This window comes from Penaeus japonicus, unplaced genomic scaffold (genome assembly GCF_977035675.1).
Source record: "Penaeus japonicus unplaced genomic scaffold, GWHDUDI00000001_assembly GWHDUDI00000007, whole genome shotgun sequence".
NCBI classification, from domain to species: domain Eukaryota; kingdom Metazoa; phylum Arthropoda; class Malacostraca; order Decapoda; family Penaeidae; genus Penaeus; species Penaeus japonicus.
The window spans coordinates 37,861,945-37,889,444 of record NW_028234409.1 but is presented as its reverse complement, the minus strand read 5'-3'; the positions used below and the strand labels follow the sequence as shown (position 1 = coordinate 37,889,444).

General features: G+C 35.2%; 3 protein-coding genes across 7 annotated transcripts in view; 1 reads left to right on the top strand and 2 right to left on the bottom strand.

Annotated features, from left to right (window-relative positions):
* LOC122242878 (valine--tRNA ligase) overlaps positions 1 to 9,201 on the bottom strand; it is a 9,619-nt gene extending 418 nt beyond the window's left edge. Inside the window, exons 1-18 of the mRNA XM_043000298.2 lie at positions 8,894 to 9,201; positions 8,286 to 8,487; positions 7,780 to 7,911; positions 7,549 to 7,663; positions 7,083 to 7,311; positions 6,740 to 6,919; positions 6,273 to 6,397; positions 6,001 to 6,146; positions 5,552 to 5,805; positions 3,799 to 4,028; positions 3,382 to 3,489; positions 2,722 to 2,881; positions 2,466 to 2,613; positions 1,712 to 1,862; positions 1,244 to 1,447; positions 827 to 941; positions 501 to 676; positions 139 to 288 (exon numbers count right to left, since the gene is read on the bottom strand). Of these exons, the coding sequence (XP_042856232.2) occupies positions 139 to 288; positions 501 to 676; positions 827 to 941; positions 1,244 to 1,447; positions 1,712 to 1,862; positions 2,466 to 2,613; positions 2,722 to 2,881; positions 3,382 to 3,489; positions 3,799 to 4,028; positions 5,552 to 5,805; positions 6,001 to 6,146; positions 6,273 to 6,397; positions 6,740 to 6,919; positions 7,083 to 7,311; positions 7,549 to 7,663; positions 7,780 to 7,911; positions 8,286 to 8,487; positions 8,894 to 9,023 (2,955 nt within the window). The 5' untranslated portion in view covers positions 9,024 to 9,201. The remainder of the gene's footprint in view (positions 1 to 138; positions 289 to 500; positions 677 to 826; positions 942 to 1,243; positions 1,448 to 1,711; positions 1,863 to 2,465; positions 2,614 to 2,721; positions 2,882 to 3,381; positions 3,490 to 3,798; positions 4,029 to 5,551; positions 5,806 to 6,000; positions 6,147 to 6,272; positions 6,398 to 6,739; positions 6,920 to 7,082; positions 7,312 to 7,548; positions 7,664 to 7,779; positions 7,912 to 8,285; positions 8,488 to 8,893) is intronic.
* Positions 9,202 to 10,243: 1,042 nt separating this feature from the next.
* On the top strand, positions 10,244 to 14,813 carry EMC10 (ER membrane protein complex subunit 10). Its single transcript, XM_043000306.2, has 6 exons — positions 10,244 to 10,400; positions 11,591 to 11,764; positions 12,225 to 12,314; positions 12,678 to 12,859; positions 13,043 to 13,133; positions 13,975 to 14,813. Exons 1-6 carry the CDS (start codon positions 10,335 to 10,337, stop codon positions 14,041 to 14,043), a joined length of 672 nt encoding a protein of 223 aa, XP_042856240.1. The 5' UTR covers positions 10,244 to 10,334; the 3' UTR covers positions 14,044 to 14,813.
* Positions 14,814 to 15,066: 253 nt separating this feature from the next.
* LOC122242879 (transmembrane protein 181) overlaps positions 15,067 to 27,500 on the bottom strand; it is a 12,702-nt gene continuing 268 nt past the window's right edge. The window contains exons 1-13 of one of the 5 annotated variants that reach the window (XM_043000303.2): positions 26,914 to 27,032; positions 25,308 to 25,402; positions 23,809 to 23,912; positions 23,476 to 23,640; positions 23,113 to 23,215; positions 22,489 to 22,642; positions 21,941 to 22,021; positions 21,492 to 21,591; positions 21,034 to 21,161; positions 20,776 to 20,925; positions 20,497 to 20,599; positions 20,150 to 20,374; positions 15,067 to 18,596 (exon numbers count right to left, since the gene is read on the bottom strand). In XM_043000303.2, coding sequence (XP_042856237.1) covers positions 18,463 to 18,596; positions 20,150 to 20,374; positions 20,497 to 20,599; positions 20,776 to 20,925; positions 21,034 to 21,161; positions 21,492 to 21,591; positions 21,941 to 22,021; positions 22,489 to 22,642; positions 23,113 to 23,215; positions 23,476 to 23,640; positions 23,809 to 23,912; positions 25,308 to 25,375 — 1,515 coding nt within the window. In that variant the 5' untranslated portion in view covers positions 25,376 to 25,402; positions 26,914 to 27,032 and the 3' untranslated portion in view covers positions 15,067 to 18,462. Of the gene's footprint in view, positions 18,597 to 20,149; positions 20,375 to 20,496; positions 20,600 to 20,775; positions 20,926 to 21,033; positions 21,162 to 21,491; positions 21,592 to 21,940; positions 22,022 to 22,488; positions 22,643 to 23,112; positions 23,216 to 23,475; positions 23,641 to 23,808; positions 23,913 to 25,307; positions 25,430 to 26,913; positions 27,033 to 27,489 lie in introns of those variants that run through there. The other 4 variants (XM_043000304.2, XM_043000305.2, XM_043000301.2 and 1 more) reach the window with 4 other exon arrangements.

Genomic DNA, 27,500 nt, shown 5'->3' with positions numbered 1-27,500 from the left:
ACTGAAGCTACTGAAGTGTTTTGAAGTAAATTGTGGTGAAGAGGAGGAACAATAAAAATTCTTACTATATCATGAAAAGCAAAATAAACATTTGATGAAACTGAAAGCCTAGAAAAAAAGGTTAAATAATGACCATACCTTCTTGTAATGGGCTTCTTGAATGTGCAGAGGAGATTTCTCAACATATCCAGGAGCCGACACTATGCCAAAGAGTTTTGTTTCTTCTTTCTGTAGCTTCGAGAATTTCTTCCTTAGTCTCTGCAGCTCTTTCTTTGGATCTATCACACCCTGCAAAGCAAAAATTGTATAGTTATATTAGAGAACCATTGCCAAAAATAAAATAACAGAAATTATACTAAAATAACTATGATAAAACATCTAAGAGATGACTGTTATTGTAATCATCCAAAATACAGCCAGGGAAAAAAAAAAGTTAAAATAACTATGATAAATCTCCAAACAGATCATCAATTTAGTCAACAACAAGACTATTTCCTTGCCTGAAGGTGTAAGTAGACTGCCGTTGTGTCCGAGAGGGTTGACATAGCAGAAGTGGCCGGAGGAGAGGCTGGAGCATCCATAATGTTCATGGACTCAATCCTTCCCAAAGTCAGGATAATTGGTAGGTTCTCCCTGAGCCAAGCGTTCAGGTCACTATCCTCACTAACCACACTACCTGCCAATAATGAGAGAGGAGAATAATCTTACAGTAAAAGTCTGGGTGTTTATGATTCTTTAAAAATTATCCTTGTACTTCAGAGAGCATGATGAGCCTTATCCTTACATGGACACTGACATAACAAAGGATGTTTTTTTCTTTTGTTACCTTGTACTTTATTCTTTGTGATATTGTATGTTGTTTTAAGGTTTCGAATGGCAGCTGCAACTGTCAGGAGAGTTTCAACATTCTTCCCCAACTCTTCATCTCTCCAGCACAACCACTGTTCAGAAAAATTCAAGATCATGTTTTTTACTAGGAAGGTATACACATGTTTGCATAGAAATATCAAAAGTGAAATAAACTCTTCTTCAATGATGATTTTTATCAAATAACAAAACAATACAGAAGAATTGTTTTATCATTATACCAGGAAATATTATCTTGAAAGCAGTACTAAACAACAATAAGCAATCAGTAATATATATATGGGCATTCCTTCACATCCAGACATATTCAATATGCAAGTCCTCTTGTTGTCACAGATGCTCTTACAATGATCTGTTCACTCTGAAAAGCATTTACCTCACTATGAAGTGGGTAGTCACACTGCATGATGCTCTCCTTCTTCCCCATTGTGCTCGGGAGCCTCTGGTACAGTTCCTCTGTCAGGAAAGGCATGAAGGGTGAGAGGACTCGCAGACCCACTTCCACACATGTCCAAAGGGTGCATATTATTGCTGCTCTGCTCTCCTCACTGCCTCTCTTTAGTGAGGGCTTTATGCTTTCCTGAAGAGAATCAATGCTATTTACTATCATGAAGTGGAAATTTTCACATTCTGGTTTACTGTGCATTCTACTGCCAGATATCTTGAAACAGTAAGAAGGAATGAAGTGAGTTAAGGGTAAAATCATCACTGTTATTACTCACTTACACCAAATTGTACCAGTAATGTACCAGTGGCTGTAGAATATTTCAACAACTTTTAAAAATATATGATTAGAAAAATTCAAAGATGCAAGTATAATCTTAGATAAAGGATTAATTCTCACTAAATAGACATCACAGAGATGATTCTGCCAGAAGGTAATGAAGCCAGCAGTAATTAGGTGGAGGTCATACGCTTCAAAGTTCTTGTTGGCAACCGAGACCATGTGCGACAGACGGCTGAGGATCCACCTGTCCATCACTGATAGGTCATTCCTGGGGAAAAGCACAAACAATAGAAACATTTGCATTCATAAGACCAACAAGATTAAGATCCAAAAATATAAACTGATGCACAGGTAAAGCAAAATAATTAAAAACACAATTCACCTGTTTCAAGGCCATAAGATTTTTTGGGTAGAAAGGACAAAATGGATACCTTGTACTTCATACTTGTAAATCATATCAGTGTATAATTTCTATTGTTCTTCCTTGGAATCTATGTACATCTTTCATACACTATAAGTATATGAACATTAATCCACAGTATACTATCACTCCCTGCACATATCAAAACAACCTTCATAATAAAACTACAGCTTTCCTATTCATACTTCCTATATTTAGAAGTGAAATTAGTGCTTGCAGAGCTTTTTACTTCTTTTTTAATATCATGGGGTCTGTATAAAACAAAAAATAAGCATCTTTCAAATTCACTTTACTTCTTATTCACAAACACACAGAAACCTTTATTTACAATACATATAAACAAGCTTAAAATAAAAAATATAAACATAAGATGATGAATTCATCCTAAAATATATATTCTATTCAATATACAAAAACAAATAACAAAACACACCCCTTGGAAAAAGTTACCTCTGCTCGATGTTGACATGGAATGCATTATTTGTGCCGTTGGGAGTCTTTTGTATTGCCGTCAAGAGAAAGCGAACAGTCTGCCATATCTTGTTCCCTAGAAACTTGCTTTGTTGTACACGGTTTACATCCATACTCAGAAGTTGGTCTGGAAACAAAGTTCTATAAATGGAACAAATGTTTACCTTCCACGAAATAACTATAAATTAAGTATAAGTTTTCTGTATTGCACATACAGCTGTAAATCTACTCTTACTCTTTGTGTTGTATGTGCAGAGTGTGAACCTTAAGGCATCAGCTCCACACTCTGGAATGCCCTCAGGAAAGTTGACTGTCTGCTTCTTGATGCCCTGTGACACTTCTGCTGCCGTCAGAATCCCACCTTTGGCACTTGCATGAAGACGGTCATTGAGTGCCTGTTCACATGAGAGGAAAAAATGTTTATCATATTACTTACATAAGTACATATTCATTCACTTTTGAGTTCTCTTTATGGTGAGAAAGAGATAAAAGATAAATAACAGTATGAACTTATTAGTATATGAGTTATTCTCATAAATTCCCTATCATTCACTACAATTACTTGGGATAGTCATGAAGAGTTCCACAATCATATATTATCTTCATAGAAGTTATTCATATGGAGTCACTTTGACATTTCCCTTTTCATCTACTTTCTAAGGTGTGATTTCCAAAGTGGTGTGTAGTTGCAAAATCCATCAAAAAAAGGGGGGGTTAACTGTGGCATATCATACTGTTGTAGGATAGAACATGTTTAACAAATTATACTTAAAATAATCATGAGAAATATTCAGATCCTGCATATGTTCAAATGTTAAATAGCAGTTATCTACATGGAGGGAAAAAATATTTTTCTCTAAACTTTCCTCAGAACCTTTTATTCCAACAACCATACCTGTAATGAAATGCCTTCAATGACGTCTGTGGGGTCAATCACATTTCCTTTGGACTTGGACATCTTGTGCCCCTGGGCATCACACACCAGACCATGAAGCAGGATATTCTATAGGGTCAGATTTTTTTTTTTTCTTTTAAAAAAATCATTGTGATTATTCATAGAATCAATATGCAATGCCTAAACAGCTGTAAACAAATCTTTTTCATGTAAGACCTTTTCAAAAATGTTAGTTTCATAGTCTATAGCATAATGTCTAATCTTCAAGAGGAGACTCCTTATTCAAAATGGTTATGACATGAGTAAAGAAAATAAATATCTAAAAGAAAAAAATAATAAAAACAAAGAACAAAAATCAGAGGGAAAACTAGAACACAAACTTAGACCTATAAAGAAACAGTGTTTCTAGTGCTCTACCTTAAAGGGAAGTTCGCCCGTGAGCTGCACCCCAAGCATAACCATCCGTGCAACCCAGAAGAACAGAATGTCGTGCCCTGTTTCGAGTAGCTTGGTCGGGTACAGTCGCTTCATGTCATCAGTTTCCTTGGGCCATCCAAAGACAGCGAAGGGGAAAAGGCCGGACGAAAACCATGTGTCCAGCACGTCCTCCTCTTGGTTGACAGCTATTATGCTCGATTCTGAGAATTCTGAAACCAAACATCTGGGATATTTTCTTTAACCTTTCATATATGTTAAATATGTAATATATAATATACTATATATATATATATATATATATATATATATATATATATATATATATATATATAATATATATATATATATATATATAATAGATAGATAGATAGATAATAGATATATAGATATATAGATATATAGATATATAATATATATATATATATATATATATCTATATCTATATCTATATCTATATTTATATCTTTATTCATATTTATACTTATATATTCATATCTTTATGAAACTTTATATCTCCAACTCCAACTCCAACTCCAACTATAATCACATTCACATTCACATTAACATTAACATTAACCCTATGCATTCGAGATTAACGTTAACATTAACATTAACATTAACATTAACGTTAACGTTAACGTTAACGTTAACGTTAACATTAACGTTATTTACATTTACATTTACATTTACATTTACATTTACATTTACATTTACATTTACATTTACATTTACATTTACATTTACATTTACATTTACATTTACATTTACATTTACATTTACATTCACATTCACATTCACATTCACATTCACATTCACATTCACATTCAAATTCAAATTCATATTTATATTCACATTCACATTCACAATTATATTTATATTTATATTTATATTTATATTTATATTTATATTTATATTTACTTTCATATTCATATTCATATTCATATTCATATTCATATTCATATTCATATTCATATTTATATTTATATTTATATTTATATTTATATTTATATCTATATTCATATTCATATTCATATTCATATTCATATTCATATTTATATTTATATTTATATTTATATTTATATTTATATTTATATTTATATTTATATTTACATTCATATTCATATTCATATTCATATTCATATTCATATTCATATCTATATCTATATCTATATCTATATCTATATCTATATCTAGATTCATATTCATATTCATATTCATATTCATATTCATATTCATATTCATATTCATATTTATATTTATATTTATATTTATATTTATATTTATATTTATATTCATATTCATATTCATATTCATATTCATATTCATATTTATATTTATATTTATATTTATATCTATATTTATATTTATATTTATATTTATATTTATATTTATATTTATATTTATATTTATATCTATATCTATATTTATATTTATATTTATATTTATATTTATATTTATATTTATATTTATATTTATATTTACATTCATATTCATATTCATATTCATATTCATATTCATATTTTTATTTATATCTATATTTATATTCATATTCATATTCATATTCATATTCATATTCATATTCATATTTTTATTTATATCTATATCTGTATTTATATATCTGTGATTTGTAAATACCAACATATCTCAAATCTCCATACAGAAGAACAAAAAGTCTTATTCCAGGCTCAGGCTGTAACTACCACCAAGTAACCAAGTAAGTAAGTAAACAAACCTGACTTCTCAAGAAACTTTCTCTCCGCTTCCTCTCTGGATCGTGCTGCAACCCACGTCTCTTGGTCGACGCCATGTCGAACACAATAGACAGGGATCCTATGACCCCACCACAGCTGGCGTGACACACACCAGTCCTTGATGTTCTTGAGCCACTCAAACCATGCTTGTCTATGGTTGTCAGGGTGGATTTGCAGGTCACCCTTCTGGACGGCACTAATGGCCTGTGCAGCCATGTCATTGCAGTCGATGAACCTGTAGATTAAAATTGCTTGAGGAAAATCATGAAAAATAGTGAAATACAATTAACATTCAATTACTGGATATATGTTCCCTTGTCTTAAAGCCTTGAATATCTTGACCAAACCTATTGAACCAATGGAGATGAAAAATAAAAGGAAGAAAGTGGAAGAAAAGAAGACAGAAAAGACCCATGAATCTTGCACTAACCATTGTGGCTTCAGAAGAGGCTCTATGATGTCTTGCGTTCTGCTGCAGCGCGGAACCATCATGGGGTGGGAGCGAGAACCTCGGAACAACTGCTGTTCTTTCAGTGCTTCCAGGACTCGCTGACGGGCTTCAAATCTTGGAATGTTCTGCATCATAAAAAGAAATTTTTGAAGCGCTATATAATATGTCATATGTCAAAAAACGGATGTTCTGCATTTTTTCCTCCCTTCCCAATTACTAAAGTCCTGACAAACCAAGAGTCAAAATCTTACCTTAAAATCAGGCACAATATCCGTCATTCTCCCTTGCTCATCAAAAACAGTGAGTTCTGGAAGCCCATGTCTCTTTCCCACTTCATAGTCATTCTGGTCATGACCCGGGGTTACCTTGACCACACCTGTCAGTTTTCAAAATATACATGTGGATTAGGGGCACTTCAAACATTTCACTTGTCTCCATTAAGTCTTATCACATATAATTCAGAAAAAGATCTTCCATTCCAGATTATCATAAAATTTTAAAGGACAAATGTATATGTAGTTTACATTATAAAGAATACCTATAAACTACTTTACTCCAGGTTTAGTGCAGTTCCTGGTATATCAACACTAAAGAGACACTACATCTCATTAACGGAAAGGATCATGTCTAAGGAATTTCATTCAAATATATGTGCAAACCATGACACCAACTGTGAACATTTTCATGAAAGAATATAAGAATTATCAATGAGAGATACCTGTTCCAAACCCTGGATCGACATGATAATCTGCTATCACAGGTATGCTTTCCTTTCGAAAGGGATGTTGAACTCTGCTCCCATGAAGGTGCTGATAGCGCTGATCATCAGGATGAACCATTACTGCTGTGTCCCCTAGCATTGTCTCAGGTCGTGTTGTACAAACCACTAGTTCTTCATCTGTTGAAGGACGTGAAGCATGACATATGAATATATCTAAAAATGAGAGAGGTCTAAAAAATATGCAAAAAAATCAATGAGCACAAAAATTACTATAACATGAAAGAAGAGCTATTAGTAAAGGACTATAAAGACCTTTTTTAAAAGAAGCAGTGTCACTAACCTGTGTCTATGAGTTTATAAGCAAAGTCATACATCATGCCAAAGGTGACTGGCTTTTCATATCCTGGGACTGCAACCTCAGTCTTGCCTGTCAGATGTAGGTGATCCACTTCAATGTCAGATATTGCTGACTGTAAGGCACAGCACCAGTTGACTAGGGCATTTCTTCTGTATATGAGACCAGAGTCAAACAACTGGATAAAAGCCTCAGCAACAGCTTCACTCATCACCTGAAAGGAAAGCAGTAAAGTTTATAAAATTCATAACTCCACTACAAGAAATGTGTTGTAATATAATTTATCACAACAGAGGGATGATAAACAATTCTAGTATTAAAGATATGAAGAAATAGTGTATAGTGAAGCCATATCTGAATTCTTTAAATCTTATAACCTGATTCTAATTCTAAAGTTTCTGAAGTCAGAGTGTTAGATATCACAGGAAATTTTAAATGAGCTAATACTCACTTCATCCATAGTAAAGACAGCTCTGTCCCAATCTAGCGACACACCAAGTCGCTTCATCTGGTCATAAATCTGCGTTCCTTTTTCCTCTTTCCATTTCCAAACTTCATCAACAAATCTGTTACACAGAACTAAACAATATTTTACACAGCCAGAATATATATCACTAAGGTTCAAAAATCATCAATAATATGATATGTTTTCAATGTTGATTAAAGTGTGTGTCTGCCTTACTTTTCTCTTCCCAAATGGTGCCGTGTGAGTCCCTGCGAGGCCCACAAGTGCCTTTCAACAACAACCTGTGTAGCAATCCCAGCATGGTCGCATCCAGGCACCCAAACGACTTCATCACCAAGCATCTGATGCCTGAAAGACATTTCATGTTTGAGTTCCCAGAAAAAAGACAAGGTTTCCAGAACCCACATGCAGATTTTGCTGACTAACTTTTTGAATTTAGTGAATCTAATACAGAATCCAAGAAGTCATCTGACAGATGGACAAATTTTCCTTATTTCTAAAGAGGACAACAGTGCATGATAGTGGTTAGTGCTACAAATATCAGATAACTGAATTATAAATCAAATCATTATCAGGTTTCACCATCACAATCCCACTGACTTTTAAAGGACAAATAGTAAAAAACAATGATAGAACATTTCACTATGTATGAACCAAGGAGATTAAACATCTTTTTCTATGATAAAACTAAATCTCTTACGAGTCTAAACATATTTACAAACCATCTCGCTATGGCATCTTGCACAGCACAGGTGAGAGCATGGCCAAGATGAAGATTCCCCGTCACGTTTGGTGGAGGAAGAACCATGACGAACTTCTCCCTTCCTTCTTGCTTGCGGAAGAAACCCTGCTGCTCCCACCAAGCATACCAGTTGCTCTCCACATCATGAGGGTTGTAACCACTCGCAATGGGCTGTGAAAGATCTGAAACCATATGAAGCATTAGCCTTACTATCTTCATGAAGAAAAACCTACGAAATCTTTTTGTTTGTATTTAGATCTTATTTTGTAATTAAAGCTGCTGCGATTGCATCACTTTCCAAATTTGTTCAAGACTTCATTACTTTTCAGTTTGAATAAGGACTTGCTTTAAAATGTCAATCTAGAATTAGTTTAGTTTCTGAAAGACTTCAATTTATACTTGATAGAAAATTGGGAGATAGCAATCCAAAAAATATATAATCATGAAAAAAACGGTAATAGACAAGAGAACGTTACTGAATTTTTCACTGCAATTTTACCCTAGATTTGTGTGTTTATCCTAAGAATTGGAAGTAATTACGATACAGCTTGAAAAATTCATATAACCTGTAACCACAATGACCATTACCTTTCATTTCAACCGAACTCCGGCTGATATTAACCCTAAAATATCTTTTCGTTGAACAAAAATTCTTGCTCGAGTAGACACCAGAAAGCCTGAAGACATTTCGGTGAACGTCTCTGAGGCTGAACAACATTTCTCTCACTTTAAATTCAGTTTGACTTCGATCCAGACTAATCAAATAGAATGCCTATACTCATCTGAACACGTAAATGCAATGTATATCTAACTGTTAACTCATTATCTGATAATCATTGCTCTGGCACAGGTACTTTTCGTGTTGCCGCAGATGTAAACAAACCGGCGTAGATCCGGGTTGTGTAAAGGGATAAGAAATGTGTCGTTTTATCTTTCCTTTGTATGTTGTTGTTTTTTTGTAGATGTTAGTTTCTAATTAAATGATGAGCTTTTTAGGATTGTGCAAAGCGAAAGGTTAAAACGATGTGTTAGTGTGTGTGTGTGTGTGCGTGCGTGCGTGTGTGTGTGTGTGTGTGTGTGTGTGTGCGTGCGTGTGTGTGTGTGTGTGTGTGTGTGTGTGTGTGTGTGTGTGTGTGTGTGTGTGTGTGTGCTCATGTAAATACAGACACACAGAATATAAATTTACACATATATGTATATGTATGCAAATACATACATACTTATACATTTTCGTGTATAATATATACATATATATATATATATATATATATATATATATATATGTGTGTGTGTGTGTGTGTGTGTGTGTGTGTGTGTGTGTGTGTGTGTGTGTGTGTGTGTGTGTGTGTGTGTGTGTGTGTGTGTGTATATACATATATATATATATATATATATATATATATATATATATATATAATATATATATATATATATATATATATAATATATTTATATATACACATATATATATGATATATACATATATATCATATATAAATATATACATACATATATGTATGTATGTATGTATTTGTATACATATACATACATGTGTAAATCAATATTCTGTGTGTTTGTATTTATATGAGCACACACACACACAGTTTTCAAATACTACACAATTCGGATATCAGTATTAAATTTGTAACCATTTCAGATGTTTACATTTGCCATCGTCTTTCTAGCCTTTACCAATAATACATTATTCAGTTATGAATATCTGTGAGGGTTTTATAATTGTCACCCCTTTTAAATTCTTCATCGTGCAGCCGACGCGTTTGAGGATATGGAACATTTTCTTAACATTTATCCGAGTTTTCAAATATACCATTTAAACTTCTTTTACATGAAAATATGGATATCCTTACAGCTTACCATATATATTGCTAGGTACAGAATAATATTTTTGCTTACTTTCAACCAAATTATTATATATAGAGCAACAGGAAAAGAGTAAAGGATCTGCTCATAAAGTCAGGAAAAAGTGTTTCTTCTTCCCTGGTTGTTGTTGTGGAATTGACAGGAAAAGATGACGAACCGATTCAAGATTTTCACCCTGGTAGCACTGTTAGCCGGTGCCTCTTATGCTTTCCAGGTGTGTATATTGTGACTTACACGAAACTCTTAATATTTCAGAGGTAAAGGTTACATCTAAGGCTGTATTCTTGAATAACGGGTATCCACCTTGCAGGAGACCAAAACCAGTATCCTTCTCATAATCCAATTAAGTTCGCACCGGTGGTAGATATTGCAAGGAAACCCAGGAGTTAATTCAGATTGTAGATAATTCTACAGAAAAGCTGTTAACACTAACGAATTCAGTATCAATGGACTGCTTATTATGCTCATAGTTCAGATGTACCATAGTCGTTTTAGGTCAGAAACTAGCTGTGGAGAAGATATTGCCCCCGATATCTTTGGATACCTCCAAACATATGAAAAGTAAACATATAAAAGCTACCAATCACAATAGTGAATTACATTTAAATTTCACAAATAATAGGAAATATTGAAATGAGGATTGTGACAATAAAGAAGAAATAAGGACATTAAAAATTATGTCAAGTAAGGGAAGCCCACAGTCGTTTATCATAGATTCACCCCAGTGACTTGGGTGATTGTCCTGATTTCCATGTCTTTGGTGTTCTGGAAAAGGCCAGAAAACTTGCAACACTCGTTGTTATCCATTCAGTTGGTGTCTTCATATTTAGCCTTTAATATCCTGAGAGTATGCATCAAATGTGGTCTGTCAATAGCAAATACCAAATGTCCCAATAAATGCCATATAGAGAAAGCCTAATAAATGAAACAGATTGCAGTCCATTTGTAATACCCAGGGGATTTTACTTTCTTTAACTGGTCTTAGGTGAGGAGTATTGCCCCCCTCCCCCCCTACTCCCTACAAAGACAATAGATTTTAACATAGATATGATCTTGCAAGATTATCTACTGCAGGTCTAAATATGATTATTCTTGCAATAAAATGTCAGGTTTCCATGAGGCACCATGTGAGCTGGTTGAAAGACAGGTGAAATATTATTTACATCTGAGGCATACATCATAGACTAGTCCTCTGTGGCAAGTTTGCTGACCAGTAAATTTTGCTTTTGAGCAAAATTAGTGATGAATATTTTGTTGTTATTATTATTATTATTATTATTATTATTATTATTATTATTATCCAGAACAAAAATATTTCTGTTCGTTTCCACAACAGTACTTCTCTTCTTGCCACTTTTCACCATTACTGCACATCTATTTTTATTAAAACTCCTTTATTTTCAGGATGATGATTTCATGGATGGACAGTTGACCTTGGTGGTGGAGGATGCACTCGAAGGTGGACCAGAGCCTGTCTTTTCCCCACGTTCCACAATCCATGTCCGTTCCGTCAAATCTGGGAATGCTGTAGTAACACACACAAGACAGTGGAATGCTGATTTCCATAATAAGCTAAAGGTGAGACCGAACTTTCCAGCTTTCTATCTTTCCCATTATACCTAACTCTCTCTCTCTCTCTCTCTCTCTCTCTCTCTCTCTCTCTCTCTCTCTCTCTCTCTCTCTCTCTCTCTCTCTCTCTCTCTCTCTCTCTCTCTCTCTCTCTCTCTCTCTCTCTCTCTCTCTCTCTCTCTCCCTCCCTCCCTCCCTCCCTCCCTCCCTCCCTCTTTCCCTCCCTCCCTCCCTCCCTTCCTCCCTCTCCCCTCCTTTTTATTCTCTCACTGTCTCTATCTGTTTTTGTTTTTTTTATTTTTTTGTCCTTACCTTTTTAGTACAAAATCCATACAAGATTAGTTCTTTCAAGAATAAATATGCTTCATTATTACAGACTCAGTTCTGATATTAAAGAACTTGGATGATGCCAAACCATATTAGGGAACTAATGCAATTTGTGAGAAAGTTACAAGGATCTTCTTTTCAGACTCTTGCAGAAAACAATGACTTTTATCGAGTGCGTGTTTATCACAAGGGAGCTGAAGATAGAGGTTATGTATCAACATTCACAAGAGCTGTAAGTCTGAATTTTTGTTTTGTAATCATTATTACTTTTGTGTAATTGAGTGTGCCTGCAAAATCAAAGGGGAAAATGAAAGGGATATTTTAAAAATGTATATGATCTACATTTTTTATACAGTATTCATGTTTGATAGTATGATACTTCAGTATAATCAAATTTTTAAAAAAGCAGTTCAGAGACTTCAAAGAGCAAGGCATTAGTTGTCCCACTTGATACTAGAAGTTGATGTATACTATTATTATAAACAGGATTTAGTAAACTAGATAATCCATTCCTTAAAAAAAAAGTCAACTTTCTGATTTAGAAAACTAAAAAGCAGAATGTTCAGCCATTGATAAATCCTCTTTTCACCCATAGTGCCAGGTGTACGAGAGTGGCCTTTCTGAGACCATAAGCATGATGGTGGACAGTGCTGGCACCTTTGTTGTAGGTGTGGGCCTCATTCCCCCAGTTTCCGTGTGCCAGGGAGAGCATCCTGAAGCTGTCCCGGCCAATCACAACACTACAGTCATCATTCGTTCTCCAACACCTGCACCTGTGTTAGTTTCTGGCCTTTTTGTCCTGTCTAGGGAGTAATTAATCTGAAGACTTTTTTGCTTTGATAGATCATCCATATTTAGCAGAAGCATAATTATGGTGTAGCAGAGTTCAGTCAGGTAGCATCCTACAGAAAAAAAAGAAAACAAATAACTATGATAATTCTGTGTTTATCTAACTTACAGACCAGACACAGCAACATACATAGAAAAGCTTGAGGCAATGAAGAATGAAAAGGCAGAGGGGAAAGATAACCGCACCTTCCTGGCAAAATATGTAAGTGAAGTCATTTTGCATGCTGTCTTTTTACTTAATTACTTGGCCCTGTTTTGTATAGCTGTTTGTAGTTTGTAGTAGTAGTAGTAGTAGTAGTTTTATTATTATTATTATTATTATTATTATTATTATTATGACTTGTTTCTGGAGGAACTCAGTTAGTTGTACAGTTTAGTATTAAATGCTCAGGGATGGGATTATTTCAAATATAGAATCATTATAAACAGTTGTTGCTGAATATGCTACTGATCAGAGGGGGTCAGAGGATAGCATCAATGGCTTTGCTGGTGTGACATGTGATTATTTTGTAGGGTCTGCTCAAGTTGAAGTTAACTTGTGGTCATTTTAATGTCAGTGAGTTATGTTGTTGAGCAATTGGGTCTGTAATTTGTTGAATGAGTGAAAGTGGAATGGATGAGGCTTATGTAGGAGTGTAGAGGAATATTAGGAGGCAGCTTCAATGGCCAATGTGTTGAGTTCCAGAAGTGGAATGAGTTTTGAGTAAGTATACATTGCTTGTTATTGTATTTATAGATATATATGAATTGAAATGAAATATTCTATATTCACTCTCTCTCTCTCTCTCTCTCTCTCTCTCTCTCTCTCTCTCTCTCTCTCTCTCTCTCTCTCTCTCTCTCTCTCTCTCTCTCTCTCTCTCTCTCTCTCTCTCTCTCTCTCACACACACACACACACACACACACACACACACACACACACACACACACACACACACACACACACACACACACACACACACACACACACACACACACACACACACACACACACACACACACACACACACACACATATGATAATGATTTGTATTTTCTTCCACAGTGGATGTATATTGTACCAGTGGTGGTTATCATGGTTCTCTCAGGAGGCGGCCAAGAGGGTGGACGTTAACCTTTCGTCTCTCTTCCAACAAAGTTGAAATAGATTTTTTGATGTCTTCAACTGCATTGCGTTTTGTTTAGTATTATTGATGATGTTATTTTTATTAGTGAACAAATGTAAAATATTAATTTCATTGCAAATGTTTCATATTTTGATTGTTTATAATGTGAAATCTATCATGATATTGAGCACTCATCTTAGACACAAGTAAGCAACATGATTTGAAGGTATGCAATGAGGCACTGAATACTAATGAGACTTTTGCATTTAAAAGTAAGATATGAAGGACAGTTACTTTTTGAAATCACTTATGTTGGATATGAATATGACCTTGAAAATGGAAGGGTGATTAGAAAAGCTTTTATTTTTTATGAAGAAAATGGAGGTTTAAACTCCTGCAATATGTAGGTCATCATAAAGTTCAGTTTTGATAATCCAGAAAATAGTTTCAAGAGAGAGAGAAGCAGAAAAGGTCTCCAGCGTACTGCCAACACCTGCCTTCTTCTTTAACGTGCAATTCCTTTGTAAATTTTCTTTTAACTCATCACATACAAGATTGTCACAAAATCATTAGCTTTTCGTAGACATTAACTGTACAAGCTTACCATTATTGTGTATATATCATGAATTGGAAATTGGGCCAGTGAAGATATGCAATAATTAACTTTTTGGTGAGTTATATTGTTGTTTAGGGTACAATAAGTGCACCATTCCCTATTATTTATGTATGGATGTTTGAGTGTGTACAAGCTTATGAAATTAAAAGAATGTTTGATGAACATGTGTGATTATTATACCAATTTTTCTTCACTATGCATATTCCACTGTTTGATGCATTTCATATTCCTTTATTTTCATTTAAATATGAACCTCATCAATTAACATATGCACAGTTACTGAAAGTAAAAATATAATTACTCATTATAGGGCAAAATATAAATATTTTGTACATAAATAACTATATATATATTTTTTTTTCTTTGTCTTTTGATCGCTCTTATTCCATAGAAAAGATTAAATCAAACTAATAACTTTAAAATCATCACTTTATTGGCTGCATAATACCGTAAAGAAAGAAGTACAAATTTATATGACTAGATACACTTCTGTATACAACACTGCCTCTTTGCACGGGATAAGACTATCTTCTGTCAAGAGAATATAATATATTTACCTATTTTGTCAAAAGAAATAAAATATTTTAAGGTTCGATTTGAATATTTAAGAGTTCAAGCTGCCTTCCTTTTTTTTGTATCACTTTTTTATATTTTATAATTCATGTTTCTTAATGCAAACAAAACATGAAAAAGGAATGTTAGTGTGTAAGCACTGTATTTTCTAATACTACTTTACATCTTCCTCCAGCAATGGACAGCACACAATGACAGATCCACTGAATAAGAAAAAATATATATACCTGAAAATGGCTGATTTTTTCATAACACATTGTTAATTGCACTCATGCGAGAGTTCTGTTAGGAATTTGTGCTAAACTCTCTAAAATATCTAGAAAAAAAAACCTTAGTAGTTTTGTTCATTAAGTATGTTATTTTGATTATATTCTTACTAATTAAAAACAAAAAAAAAGTACAAAAGAAATTCAGCGTGCTGGACATTTTCAAACACTACATTGTGTATGTTCCTCTGGCAAGATCTTACTTCATTAGTTAAATTTTAAAGCATGTCAGTGTTAAAAAGTTCAAAATCATACCATGAAAATATTTATCATAAAAACATAACCAGCTTTCAGCTTTGCAATTAAACATTCAACACAACAAGAAAAAGAGGCTGGAAGTAATCTGGAAAAAAATTATCTCCTGCCCTAGAAAAAGCTTTAATACATAGTTGGCCAGCCACTTCGCATTTTTTTTTTTCTGTAAGTGAAATTACAACTGCCAACAGGCCATCTGTCAAATGTCTAATGTTTTCATACTGAATATTATGCTGAGAGGAGCTTACATTCAAGAAAAAGGGGTTAGTGTATATTTTAGTCCTCTCTAGGCAGACCTACCATATATTTACAAGACGGTCAGATCCTCAATGCAACTCACAAAGTATTACATTATAATGGAATTCACACAGGAATGACTTCTGCAAAGATCATCACACCATTAACAAAATAATGGTAAATATGAAAGCCTTGATTTACTTCATCATATAAGCAACATTTACACTTCATATAGGACATTTATAGTGTCTTTGTACATAAAAGGAATATGTACCATAAGGTGTGTATATCATTTCTGTAATTGTGGGTATCGGTACTTCCTATAATCAAAAGCACATTGTTTCATCTAAAGTCTTAAAACAAGAAAGTTAAAATCAGGTATGCACATTATTTTCCAGTCCTTGTACTATTTACTCTGGATTGCTTAGAGAGAGAAGGAGTGAGCGAGAGGCACTGGTAGATCTAGAGGAGGACAAGGTGGGATGCCATTCTTATTCTTTAGTTCTTAAAACTGTAATTGCTTAACACATATTGCCACTCTTGACAGGTGATGCATAAATCACTCAGGCAAACAACAGATAAGTAGGATTATTGCTGTAGATTACAAATAGCATTTCCAGATACATGTAACTAAGTTTTATATATTTTTACTCCAATACCTCTCTGTCAAAATTTCTTGCCTCTATATGTAAAATTTTCTAGATTCACCAGTAGGGATTAGGGGAGGGGGGGGGGGGTAAAGAGAGACAGAGACAGAAAGAGAAGGGGTGGGGGAGAGAGAGAGAGAGAAAGGGGAAATAGAGGGATTTGGTAAAGAAAATACATTTTACAACCATACAATGTTAGGTAAATAATTATATAACCAGAATCAAATTCCTAATACCAAATATGAATCTTCCCCCAACTATCTTTGCAGTAATTAACTGCACATTTAGATTCTAAAAACAACTAAGAAATCACAGTAGCTTTGTAATACATACACGGATTCCTTGTTCATTACACTTACAAAAGCACTACCAATAACTACCAATCTCTGTAAAGTTGACTGCTTGAGACAGCAAAACAAAGCCTAGTTCAAAGCCCTTTTCACCTTCTGAAAAACATATAATACGAATCCCTGTTTACACTCGACCTAAAACACTGATGAAAAATAACTGGAAGATTAGTATAAAAAGTGAAAAACGACAACCATACTGTGTGAGAATGAGAGATCAAAGCATCACAAAAAATTAAACATATCAATGTTATGCCACTAAAATTAGGACTGGGCTTTAGCTATTTGCTTTCAGTCACTGTGCTATTAGCAGGAAGATCAAGGTTCCCCAAACTCATTTCCAAGAAGAACTGACCTGAAACAATGATGCGGACTGCGAGGGAACATGAATGGTTATGGGCGGACATTATATGAAGGACAACATTCCGATCAACAGATTTCACACATGTATCAGCTCAAACCGAGGTAGTAGGCTAGACCAGGAAAATCAATGCCTAAGTTTTGGCTTCTTGAATGTCTTGTCTTCCTGATTAACTGGCTTTACACATCATCACCACAATAACATTTTCTAAAAGAATGCTAACTTCCATCAAAATGAATGAACTAAGCCATTGCACAAGAAAACAGCATATGCATCTATTACCTTCTCTATTAAAATGCACACAAATGCTTTCCTATTAAAATACTGTGCAAGGACATTCCTATTTCCATCACACAGTGAATGGAAACCTTTCCCGCAGGTATTCAGTGTGAAGGATGTCCTTTCTCTAATAAATTTTCCACTAATGAAGCAGGAGCTTTCCACAGCAAAATTTCATTATAAACGATGCAAATTCTGGCTCAAAAAAATATCGTTACACCTTAATGCTACAGTCTCTGCAATAATGTCATACAATTATAATAGCTGTTAGCTGAGAGAAAAATATATATATAAGTTAAATAAATATTCCTAAGATTAATATATCGACAACACTTTTAAGTTCACATTGACCATTAAACAGCAATCAAAATTGAGTATCTAAAGATACTGTTAATCCTAATTCAGGCATCAATTCTGAATTATTTGATTTGCAGTCTTCCCTCTTCCCTTCATGTTAGGTTACAACTTGCAATTGCCGTTTCATTCATTTGCTTAACCTTCCATTCCCCTAATTTACAATTTTTAACATTTCTGCATCTTTAATTCTTTATTCTTTATATTTTCACAGCACCAAATGAAAAAAGTTGCTCATTTTTAACATATTATTCCATATTTACCAAGAAACTTAAAGATATACCATACAGACATACATTTTATATAATATATATATATATATATATATATATATAATATCTATATATATATATATATATATATATATATATATATATATATATATATATATATATATATTCCTGTTTTGAAGTGAACCCAAAAATAATCAAAGAAAATGGCCTTTGCAACATTTACTCTTATGACACTTAAAATCCAGAACCTCAACACATATTAATCACTCTCGTCGTTGTCATTGCTCCCTCTGTTCAAGGGCCGTCTCGTGTCCTCATCAGAACCGTAGATAACGTCCTCATCAGAGTCATTCACCATGCTGAAGGCTGGGTTATCCTTCATTATGTGGGTTTCTGGAGAAGAAAGGAAACAGTGTCAGGGATCAGATCTAATAGACATTAACCCATTAAGGATGGGTGACAAGATATCACATCAAGTGGTGGCAGCACCATCTGCCTGGGATGAGATATTTTGTCATGGCTATTCTCCTGGCCGGCACGCCAGGTGAATAGGTGAGTAGCACTTGGCCATGGTTAGTGCAGGCAACTAGCCTGAGGCGTTTCAACCATTTGGAGTCAAAAAGCCCCGTCAGCAACGGGTTAATGGCAGTTCTTTTGAAGGAACATGACACAGAAGTAAAACACATCATAACATTCTATTATCCAATTGCAGAATAAAATTACCACAACATTATCATGGGCAATGCACTAAACATTAAGACAACCAACTTGTAGCAGGCTTAATATAAATAAAATCTGAATGACAAATGGCAATTATTGTTCTAAATTAAATCAGTTAACTCTATTGCAATTCTAAGCACATCAAGTGCCACATACAGACTTTGAGGTCAAACTAATGGGGTCATCAGACTTATAATGTCATGTAACTAGCATAACAGAGCCTTTGGATTTTCAGAAAAGCAATATATAATCAAAATAACAAAAACTTTGAAATCCATCCCTATCAAGTTCACAATGTCACAGATTCTATAGCTGGTGGAACCTTTAGTCATCAATGCAACAACTACAAAATGTGTTACAGAGCAGGAGTGGATGTACTCAGTAGAAATTTCTATATGGATGTGTGTGCACATAGGCATACCCATCCAGTCACGTAATCAACTGTGTCAGTCACGCAACCACCATGCCCAAGACCAGGTCATATGTGCTGACCTCATAGAACAAATCGAGGTCTGTGAAAGACACCTTGGGGCAGGGAGTCTGTTATGAGAGATTGGTGCACGAACAATTGTGTGCATGAATGTGTTATGGTACGTAAGAGTATCCTAATTGTAACGCTTCAACATATATATCTCTTATACTGTGAACTATTTAGTAAAGAAGGAAACACAGTTTTCTAATATTCCTTTTTCCCACTTGTTTAAGAGAGAGTTAATACAAGAAACAGTGCATAAACAGGAACAAAGATATATAGTGTAATTATTTATTTCAACAGATTGCATTGGCTAACCGAAGTATAAGGATAATCAGTGAAGGATGTCCAAATGGTGAATGTCATAAGCAGTGAGTCACCACAAGTGGTGGCTAGTGGTTTATGGGAGGCACCATAACAGACTATGGTGCCTAACAATGTAGACTCAATAAACATATGTGCTAGTTTCTTTGTCAGGTGTAATTTATATGACTAATAACATTAACCTGTATATCTAATAACTGTGACTTTATGTGAATTTGAGTTACATAATTTACCCCCATTATATATGGTGGCAGATTCTCATAGTTTCCAGCACATTAGTGTTTATATTTCAGGATTTCTATAAATTTTGAACATCATCCAGAGGACAATCTTAGCAGCCAGGAGAGTGTTTCAATTGTATGATGCTATTCAGTGCAAGTCTTCCAATGAATGAGCTAAAAGAAACACCTGCACACCAAAATACACTCACCCATCAAGGCCCGCTCTGATGGAGAATAGACATACGCCATGGTATACAAGTAGAGGTTGAGAAGGCCATAGAATGCCATGAATTGGGCTGAGGAGTCATAGTGCGTCGAGAGCTGCGCCACAAAGTTGTCCTCCAAAACTCCTACCCCGAACCTCAGGACGGTGATCGTCAGGCTCACACACAGCACGATGAGCATTAACAGTGTCACAAACTTGAGTCGCATGTCTAGAAAAAAAGTGGAGTGTGAGTTACTTCAACAACAACAGCATTTGTTATGTATGATAAATTGATCAAATAAAGCAATAGTTCTCAAGTTTAAAGAAAAAGGACAATATCCTGTGACTTACCAAAATAAGGCATTGATCTGAGTTCACTGTATGCTGTGATGATCAGATATACAAGATACAGAATGTAAACTGAACCAATTATGAAGAAAAATATCTTGAATTTCTGAAAGATAAGAACAGAAAAAAGCTAGAAATATAGCAACCTGATAAAACATGTATTATCTCTCAATGACATACCTTATAATGCTATAAACAGTATTTTGTATGAACATACAACAAGAAAATAATGATATATCAAATGAGAAATTTTGCCTTCCCTGAAGCAAAACACAGCCACACCTGAAAGTGATTCGTCTCGATGGCTGCCAGGTACATAGGGTCACGCAATTCGCTATACTTCTGCATGGCTGCCATCACAACTGCTGTCAGCCACAGCAAGCCTACAATGGTCAACTTGGGGAGGTAGAACGATGTAAAAGACCGTTCATTCTGGAAGAGACAGAAGCAAGTTAATTTTAGGGAGCCAACAGACATATCAAGAGTATTGTGTCTATCATAAAACTATATTAAGCAAAACTGAACCAAGGTATTTGTTACCTGTCTGAGCCCATGATATATACAGAGCCAAAAAAGCAGGAGAGCACACAGGAATGTTGCTTGGAAGAGAGCATCTACCAAGACTGGAACCCAAGACTCCATTAAAAATGTCATGGGGAACACTGGATCTGTCAGGGGAAAGAGTCAGTTTGTTCTATACTGAGTCTATAAAAATTAGGATCTTGTGTGAGTATACAATATACTGTTATCAACACAAATGAGAGATATTTTTAAGCATAAATTAATTCATTCATGCAAAATCTTTGCTTAAATCAAGCATTGTGTATTGACTTAACCTTTTCAGATTGACATACAAATAGTTACTTTAATGATATAAATACTCATACTTTTCAATTTATTCATTTATCACTATCATTATCATCTTGACTTGTATCTCTTTATCTTCTTATTATTATTCATTTTTCTTACAGAAATCATAGTTACCTCCCAGCACTTACCATTGTACAGCAAGAGGAAAGGCAGAAGCACTGACATCCACTTTTGTTCAATGGACCAGTCATAAATAGCATACTTCCTGAGACTGTGGGCCAGCAAACACTGCCAAAAGAACCAAACAATATCACATTCAGCGTCGAGAGAACCATCTTAAGACTGACAAATTTAGTATTCAAACAATCCTCAACTTATTTAACCCATGCGCGCCAGTTGACTTGCTATCACATTCAGTGGTTTTTGGGTCAGAGGCCGACGACGAGATATTTAGTCAAGGCCAGCGCACCGGGTGAGCAGACGTACAGCACTCACTCGTGGTTAGTGTGCCCGAGATTCCAAAGGCGCTAGGCTTATGTGTTTGAATACCCCAGCATTCCGACCATTTAGAGCCAGAATAGCCCTGGCGTGAATGGGTTAAAGGAAAATCTGGATTGTACTCAAAAGATGTACTCACAGCTACAGCAAAGGTGAGGAGGAGGAATATGAAGCGAATCCAGATCTCCAGCTTTGTAAACGATGGGTTGTAGGTTTTGAACTGAAAAGAGAGTCTCTGTTTCAGTTTCTTTTTCACTGCTTACTGAGTATCTAATGTGGTCAAAACAAAACATTATTTGCAAAATCTGCATAACAAACATCATGTACATACAGGTGGTGCCTCCCAAATCTGGCACCCTAAGAACCAAATGCTCACAAGCTATATAAATTTCCAATCCAAAGAACTGCAGTATCAAAATACTCTTCATAGGCAAACAATAAGATATAATAGGCAGACAAGAGGATTAAGAAGGATATATGAGGAAGACTACTGTAGTTCAACCTCTAAACATAATGATATCCTCATTAATTTGATTGATAGATTACTCATTTCCTCATAATTTCCACTTCAATATATAGAGTTTCAGTCATAAACAAACACCATGATATCACTAATGGTAATACTTGCTATAAAAAATAAATTTAGATTACATATGACAAACCCTCAGCAGCACAAGAACTACTCACATGGAAAACAACATCTTCTACATTATACCACTGTTGTATTTCACTGAGCCCATAAAAGTTAACAGTGATGATGTAGTGAGTGTATCGAAGGTAGCCAAGGTGCATCACAGTGAATTCTCCACACTCCTTTTCATCACACTCCAAAGTGCGAGTCCTGTGAACATTCAGGGAAAAAATAAAGGATTACTAGAGACAATGTCAGACACATGAATATATCAATATACATAATATAGATACGCATCAGGGTTTATGTGTTTAACATTCTAAACATAACTGTACATTGACTATATATCTTAAAACGGTAGTTCTTAAACTGGGAGGGCACAAATTAATAGGAAAAATATGACTGCATTTGAAATTCTCTTAATATGCATAGCAATGTATATGAGTGATGCTCATACAAAAAGAGTAAAAACACACATCAGTCTCTATCTTAACTTCAGGAGAAAATTTTAGCAACCTGGATGAAGATGGGAGGAAATGGGGGGTGTATAATCACAGGCAAAACTACTAAAGGGGGAATACCAGTGATAAGTTTAAGAACCACAGCCTTCAGTCATTATCTAGCATCTTTCATTTATACGTTCATCAGTAACACAAACTGCCAGACACAAAACCACTTGCCTGTTGTGAGGTTTATCAGGTGACATAACGGTCTCTGATTTATGTTCCCTGGTAAGCCCTTCAATTGATACACTTAAGTAGAAATCTTTACGGAAAGATTGCTCTGCAGGTGGAGGAAATCACTTGGTTAGTGCACATCACTTACAGGGATAAGCATGATGCTTAAATAAGCATGGACTTTAGTAACCAGAGCTAGAGTGGCATTAAGAACTTCAACTCACTTTTTCTCTTGATTTTGTGATAATCCTTTTCAGAATAAATCTAAGTTAGGCTGAAGAAAGACAATTAATGCTGCAGGCATATAAACAATGACTAGAACAAAATGGAAACATCACCACTAAATGTAGAGCCAACCAAACTTACTATCTTTAACATCTATCATAATCTTGGCGATGACCCACAGCTGCTGCCCATATGTGGTCAGAGGCGGGGACTTCATAAGAAAGGGCCCTGTGGTCATCTGTGACTGGTTGAGTCCTGGCGTCAGCTGTGAGGCTCTCTGCTCCACCTTGGCTGTGATAGGTGGCCCTGTGTGGCACAGAGAAAAACATTGGGGTTGGGCCATTCATTGCAAGAGTTGTGCTATAAGGCCCAAACAGGTGTAACAAACAGAAGATAAAGGAAAAGAGAGAAAGATAGAGAGAGCTGTTATAAGTCAAAATAAAAACAACAGGGAGCCCTCATAATGAGCCTTACCAGCCAGTCCAACAAACAGTGCGAGCCCAAGGGAGGCGAAGAAGATGATGAACACCATGACAAACTCCCTCTTGTGCATCGTGTACAGCCGCATCTGCACCGATCTGAAACAATCAGAGCCATTCATTTGTGCTTCTGTGCATGAGGAAAAGGGAGGGAGGAAGAGTAGAAGGGAAGGTGGAGGGAAGAGGGAGGGAGGAGACAGGGAGGGAGGGAGGGAGGGAGGGAGGGAGGGAGGGAGGGAGGGAGGGAGGGAGGGAGAGAGGAGGGACGAAGGGAAGGAGAGGGAACAGGGACAGGGACAGGGACAGGGGACAGGGACAGGGACAGGGACAGGGACAGGGACAGGGACAGGGACAGGGACAGGGACAGGGACAGGGACAGGGAGGGAAGAAGGAAGGCAGGAAGGCAGGAAGGAAGGAAGGAAGAAAGAAAGAAAGAAAGAAAGAAAGAAAGGAAGGAAGGAAAGAGGGAGGGAGGGAGGGAGGGAGGGAGGGAGGGAGGGAGGGAGGGAAGGAAGGAAGGAAGGAAGGAAGGAAGGAGGGAAGGAAGGAAGGAAGGAAGGAAGGAAGGAAGGAAGGAGGGAGGGAGGGAGGGAAGGAAGGAAGGAAGGAAGGAAGGAAGGAAGGAAGGAAGGAAGGAAGGAAGGAAGGAAGGAAGGAAGGAAGGAAGGAAGGAAGGAAGGAAGGAAGGAAGGAAGGGGAGAGTGAGGTGCAATTAAAACTAGACTCTCATTAATGAAAATTAATGAAGATTTGATCAAGACCCACATGAAAAAAAAAACTAAAAGAAAAGCACTGCAATAATGAATACTTTTAAAATGGTTTTTAACTATTTGCTCTTCTTTCCTTTAGTTTCTTAATTCTAAGGATGAAGATTATTAAATGAGTTCACAATTAAGTAGAAAGACATATTTAAGGTCACAGAATGTCAGAATGTCAATGGGTCTCAGAGAGTTGCAAGATGCGTAACACTCAAGAAAATAAATAAAAATGAGGAAATAAACATCTGTTCTGAAACAAGAAAAATAAAGATTGATAATGAAGAAAGAGAGAAAAAAAAAACATGCAACAATTAATATTTTCACATTCTTGCTGCTCCTTCTGGCAAAATCTTGGAAAAGATATCAAAACTATATATCACATAGAATTAGACCATTGAGGGCCACAGCTACTCTATCATTTATGCATCTGTTTTTGTGAACTTGTGAACTATTGTGAAGCACTAAATATCTTTCTCTATTTGTTAAATCTCCAGAAAATGTCAAGCAATGTACAATGAATCATAATAATCAGAAACAAAGCAATGTCAAGAATTCACTGTGGAGCCACCTCTGGGGCTCATCTAGGCTGTCAACTTCTCTGAAAGTATTTCCCACAAGATGAGAAAAGGGAATTCAAATGATCCACATCAGCCGTTACTTTTTACTCTATTTTTTTTTTCTTTTTTTTTTTCTTTTTTTGACTTAACAAAATACAAACCACTGAAGAGATATTTACAGGCCAAATTCTCTGAGAAAGCCATTTATGTAACTTCTGTCTTCCTTTTGACACGTTCTCGGCCGCATTGTTTGGTAACTGGCAAGTCTTCCTCACTGCAAGCTAACACGCATTAGTCTCACCTGTTAAGAAAAATTCTACTGGTACCGAATACAGGGGCAATTTCTTTTCATCAAACTGGATACTACAGCTACTGTAATACTGTACTTAGTGTATTATTGTCTTCAGATTAAAGCTGTTAATACTGGGTCCCAAATACATAAAGTAATGAAAACAAGTAACATAAGAAAAGATAACACAAGTCAAAACAATCAGAAAACTTGCTGCTCTCGCAAGATGCAAGATAAAAGAAATAAGCACAATTTCAGTATATGGCATTTGCATAGTGGATGAGTTTCTTCTAATACAAATAATCTCACCTTGAGCGGTATACACAAAAAAATTGAGCAATTATTTACCAACCCTGAATCAACCTTTACATATATTCCTTAACCCTGTTCATGAAGGATTAATCATCAATTCCCCAGTAACAAAAGATATAAAAAGAGAGGCTTTCTTTTCCTATCAATTTCTTTCAATACCAAAGTATTTAACTCCAAAAGCACATTGCAGTTTTTAACCCATTAGCAGCGGATGGCATAATTTGCTGCAAAGGCAGAGTCGGCCATAGACACGGATGGCATCATGCCAGACATGTAAAATAGCCATCCTACTGCACAGACCTTTTTTTAATACCGTGACCAATGGGTTAAGGGTGGGGGGAGCATATTAATTGAAAATTTGGCCACACAAAAATAGAGTGAAGCATCATGTGTGGCTCCTGATTTAGTAATTAGTATGCACTTCTGAAATTTATTTAATGAGGTTGTGTTTGAACAAAGTGACAATTATACCTCATGAAAGAATGCTGCAATATTGCTAGCTGGCTGCCATCAAATAAATGCTCCTTATAATTTACTATACCATAAACATTTGCTATTATGAATAGCATTTATCTTCTGCAAGTCTTATCTTTAATGAGAATTAATATTCCTCATCTAGAATAAAACTGTACAGTGAAAAGGTCATTAAGAACACATACAATAACACTATTAGATACAAAAATATCTGCATAAAGCAGAACAACGTTCACAAATGCACATGACCTCCATGGCTATCTAAATCAAATAGGGAACCCTTCCAAACTCCATAGTACAAAAATATAATGGGTGGTCTACTGATCTTTAATGAACTGCAGGCTACTGTTTAGTTTAATGTGGTCCTGTTCTGGATAATTGATTCTTTAACTATCCGAGAATATTCCCAAACGGGTTGAAAGATCCTTAGCTAATTCCTTTGTTTAATAAAATGAGCGTTAAGACAAGCTTAACAATTTTTTGCAGTATGCAAGTGCAGCATCCACGTATCCCTATTTCAACTAAATAATGTATTGTTTTCTAACGCAAAATGGATAACAATTCTCTAAAATATATATCCAGAAAGAAGTATCAGTTACTGTACTAATGCAATAAGAATGCCGGTAAATATATATCTAAAAACGACCTCACATAATGTACCAATACGGATATAAGCAAAACATTATCAGAAACCCGTCTGAAGTATTTACGTAATCTTATATCTACAGCTGGGTTGAAATATCCGAAAAATGTCATAAAATAGGCCGCGTGCAAAGGCTGACATCAAACAGTCGCGTCAATCAGCTGATCAGTTGTAAACAATCAGTGTAGAGTCTATACTATTTTTTGAGTATATTTATTTTCTGTTTAGCACAATTATATCAGTCTATAAAAGATAAACCAATTTAATTAATTAAATTACCCATCTCATTAAAATAAGCCTTTTTAACAATACTAAAGGTATAGTTTTTCATTTGTTTGTCGCAAAAATCAATACCAAACCCAACTGCGCTAATAATAAATACATTACTCTTGCTATATTTAACACATATCCGGGGATACATCTGGCATATGTCATTGATCGCATATTAAGGTTTCGTCACAGTGATTCACTAAAAAGAGGATTATTAGTGAATGTGTCACACATACAAAAGCATTCAAGGCGTACCTGTTCAAAATTAAAAGTACTGGTGTAATTTTGAACAGGACAATAGTAATGATAAAACAGATTAAAGCAAAAGGAAAATGATAGTATATGATGCACATAAAAGTTTGGTATCCCTTACCTTTCACATCT

Bases quoted from the DNA above. Each gene is read 5' to 3' on its own strand.
- EMC10 (XM_043000306.2), top strand. From the start codon at position 10,335: ATGACGAACCGATTCAAGATTTTCACCCTGGTAGCACTGTTAGCCGGT. The intron at 10,401-11,590 runs GTGTGTATATTG...CTTTATTTTCAG, and splicing joins GTGCCTCTTATGCTTTCCAG to GATGATGATTTCATGGATGG. The intron at 12,315-12,677 runs GTAAGTCTGAAT...TTTCACCCATAG, and splicing joins TATCAACATTCACAAGAGCT to TGCCAGGTGTACGAGAGTGG.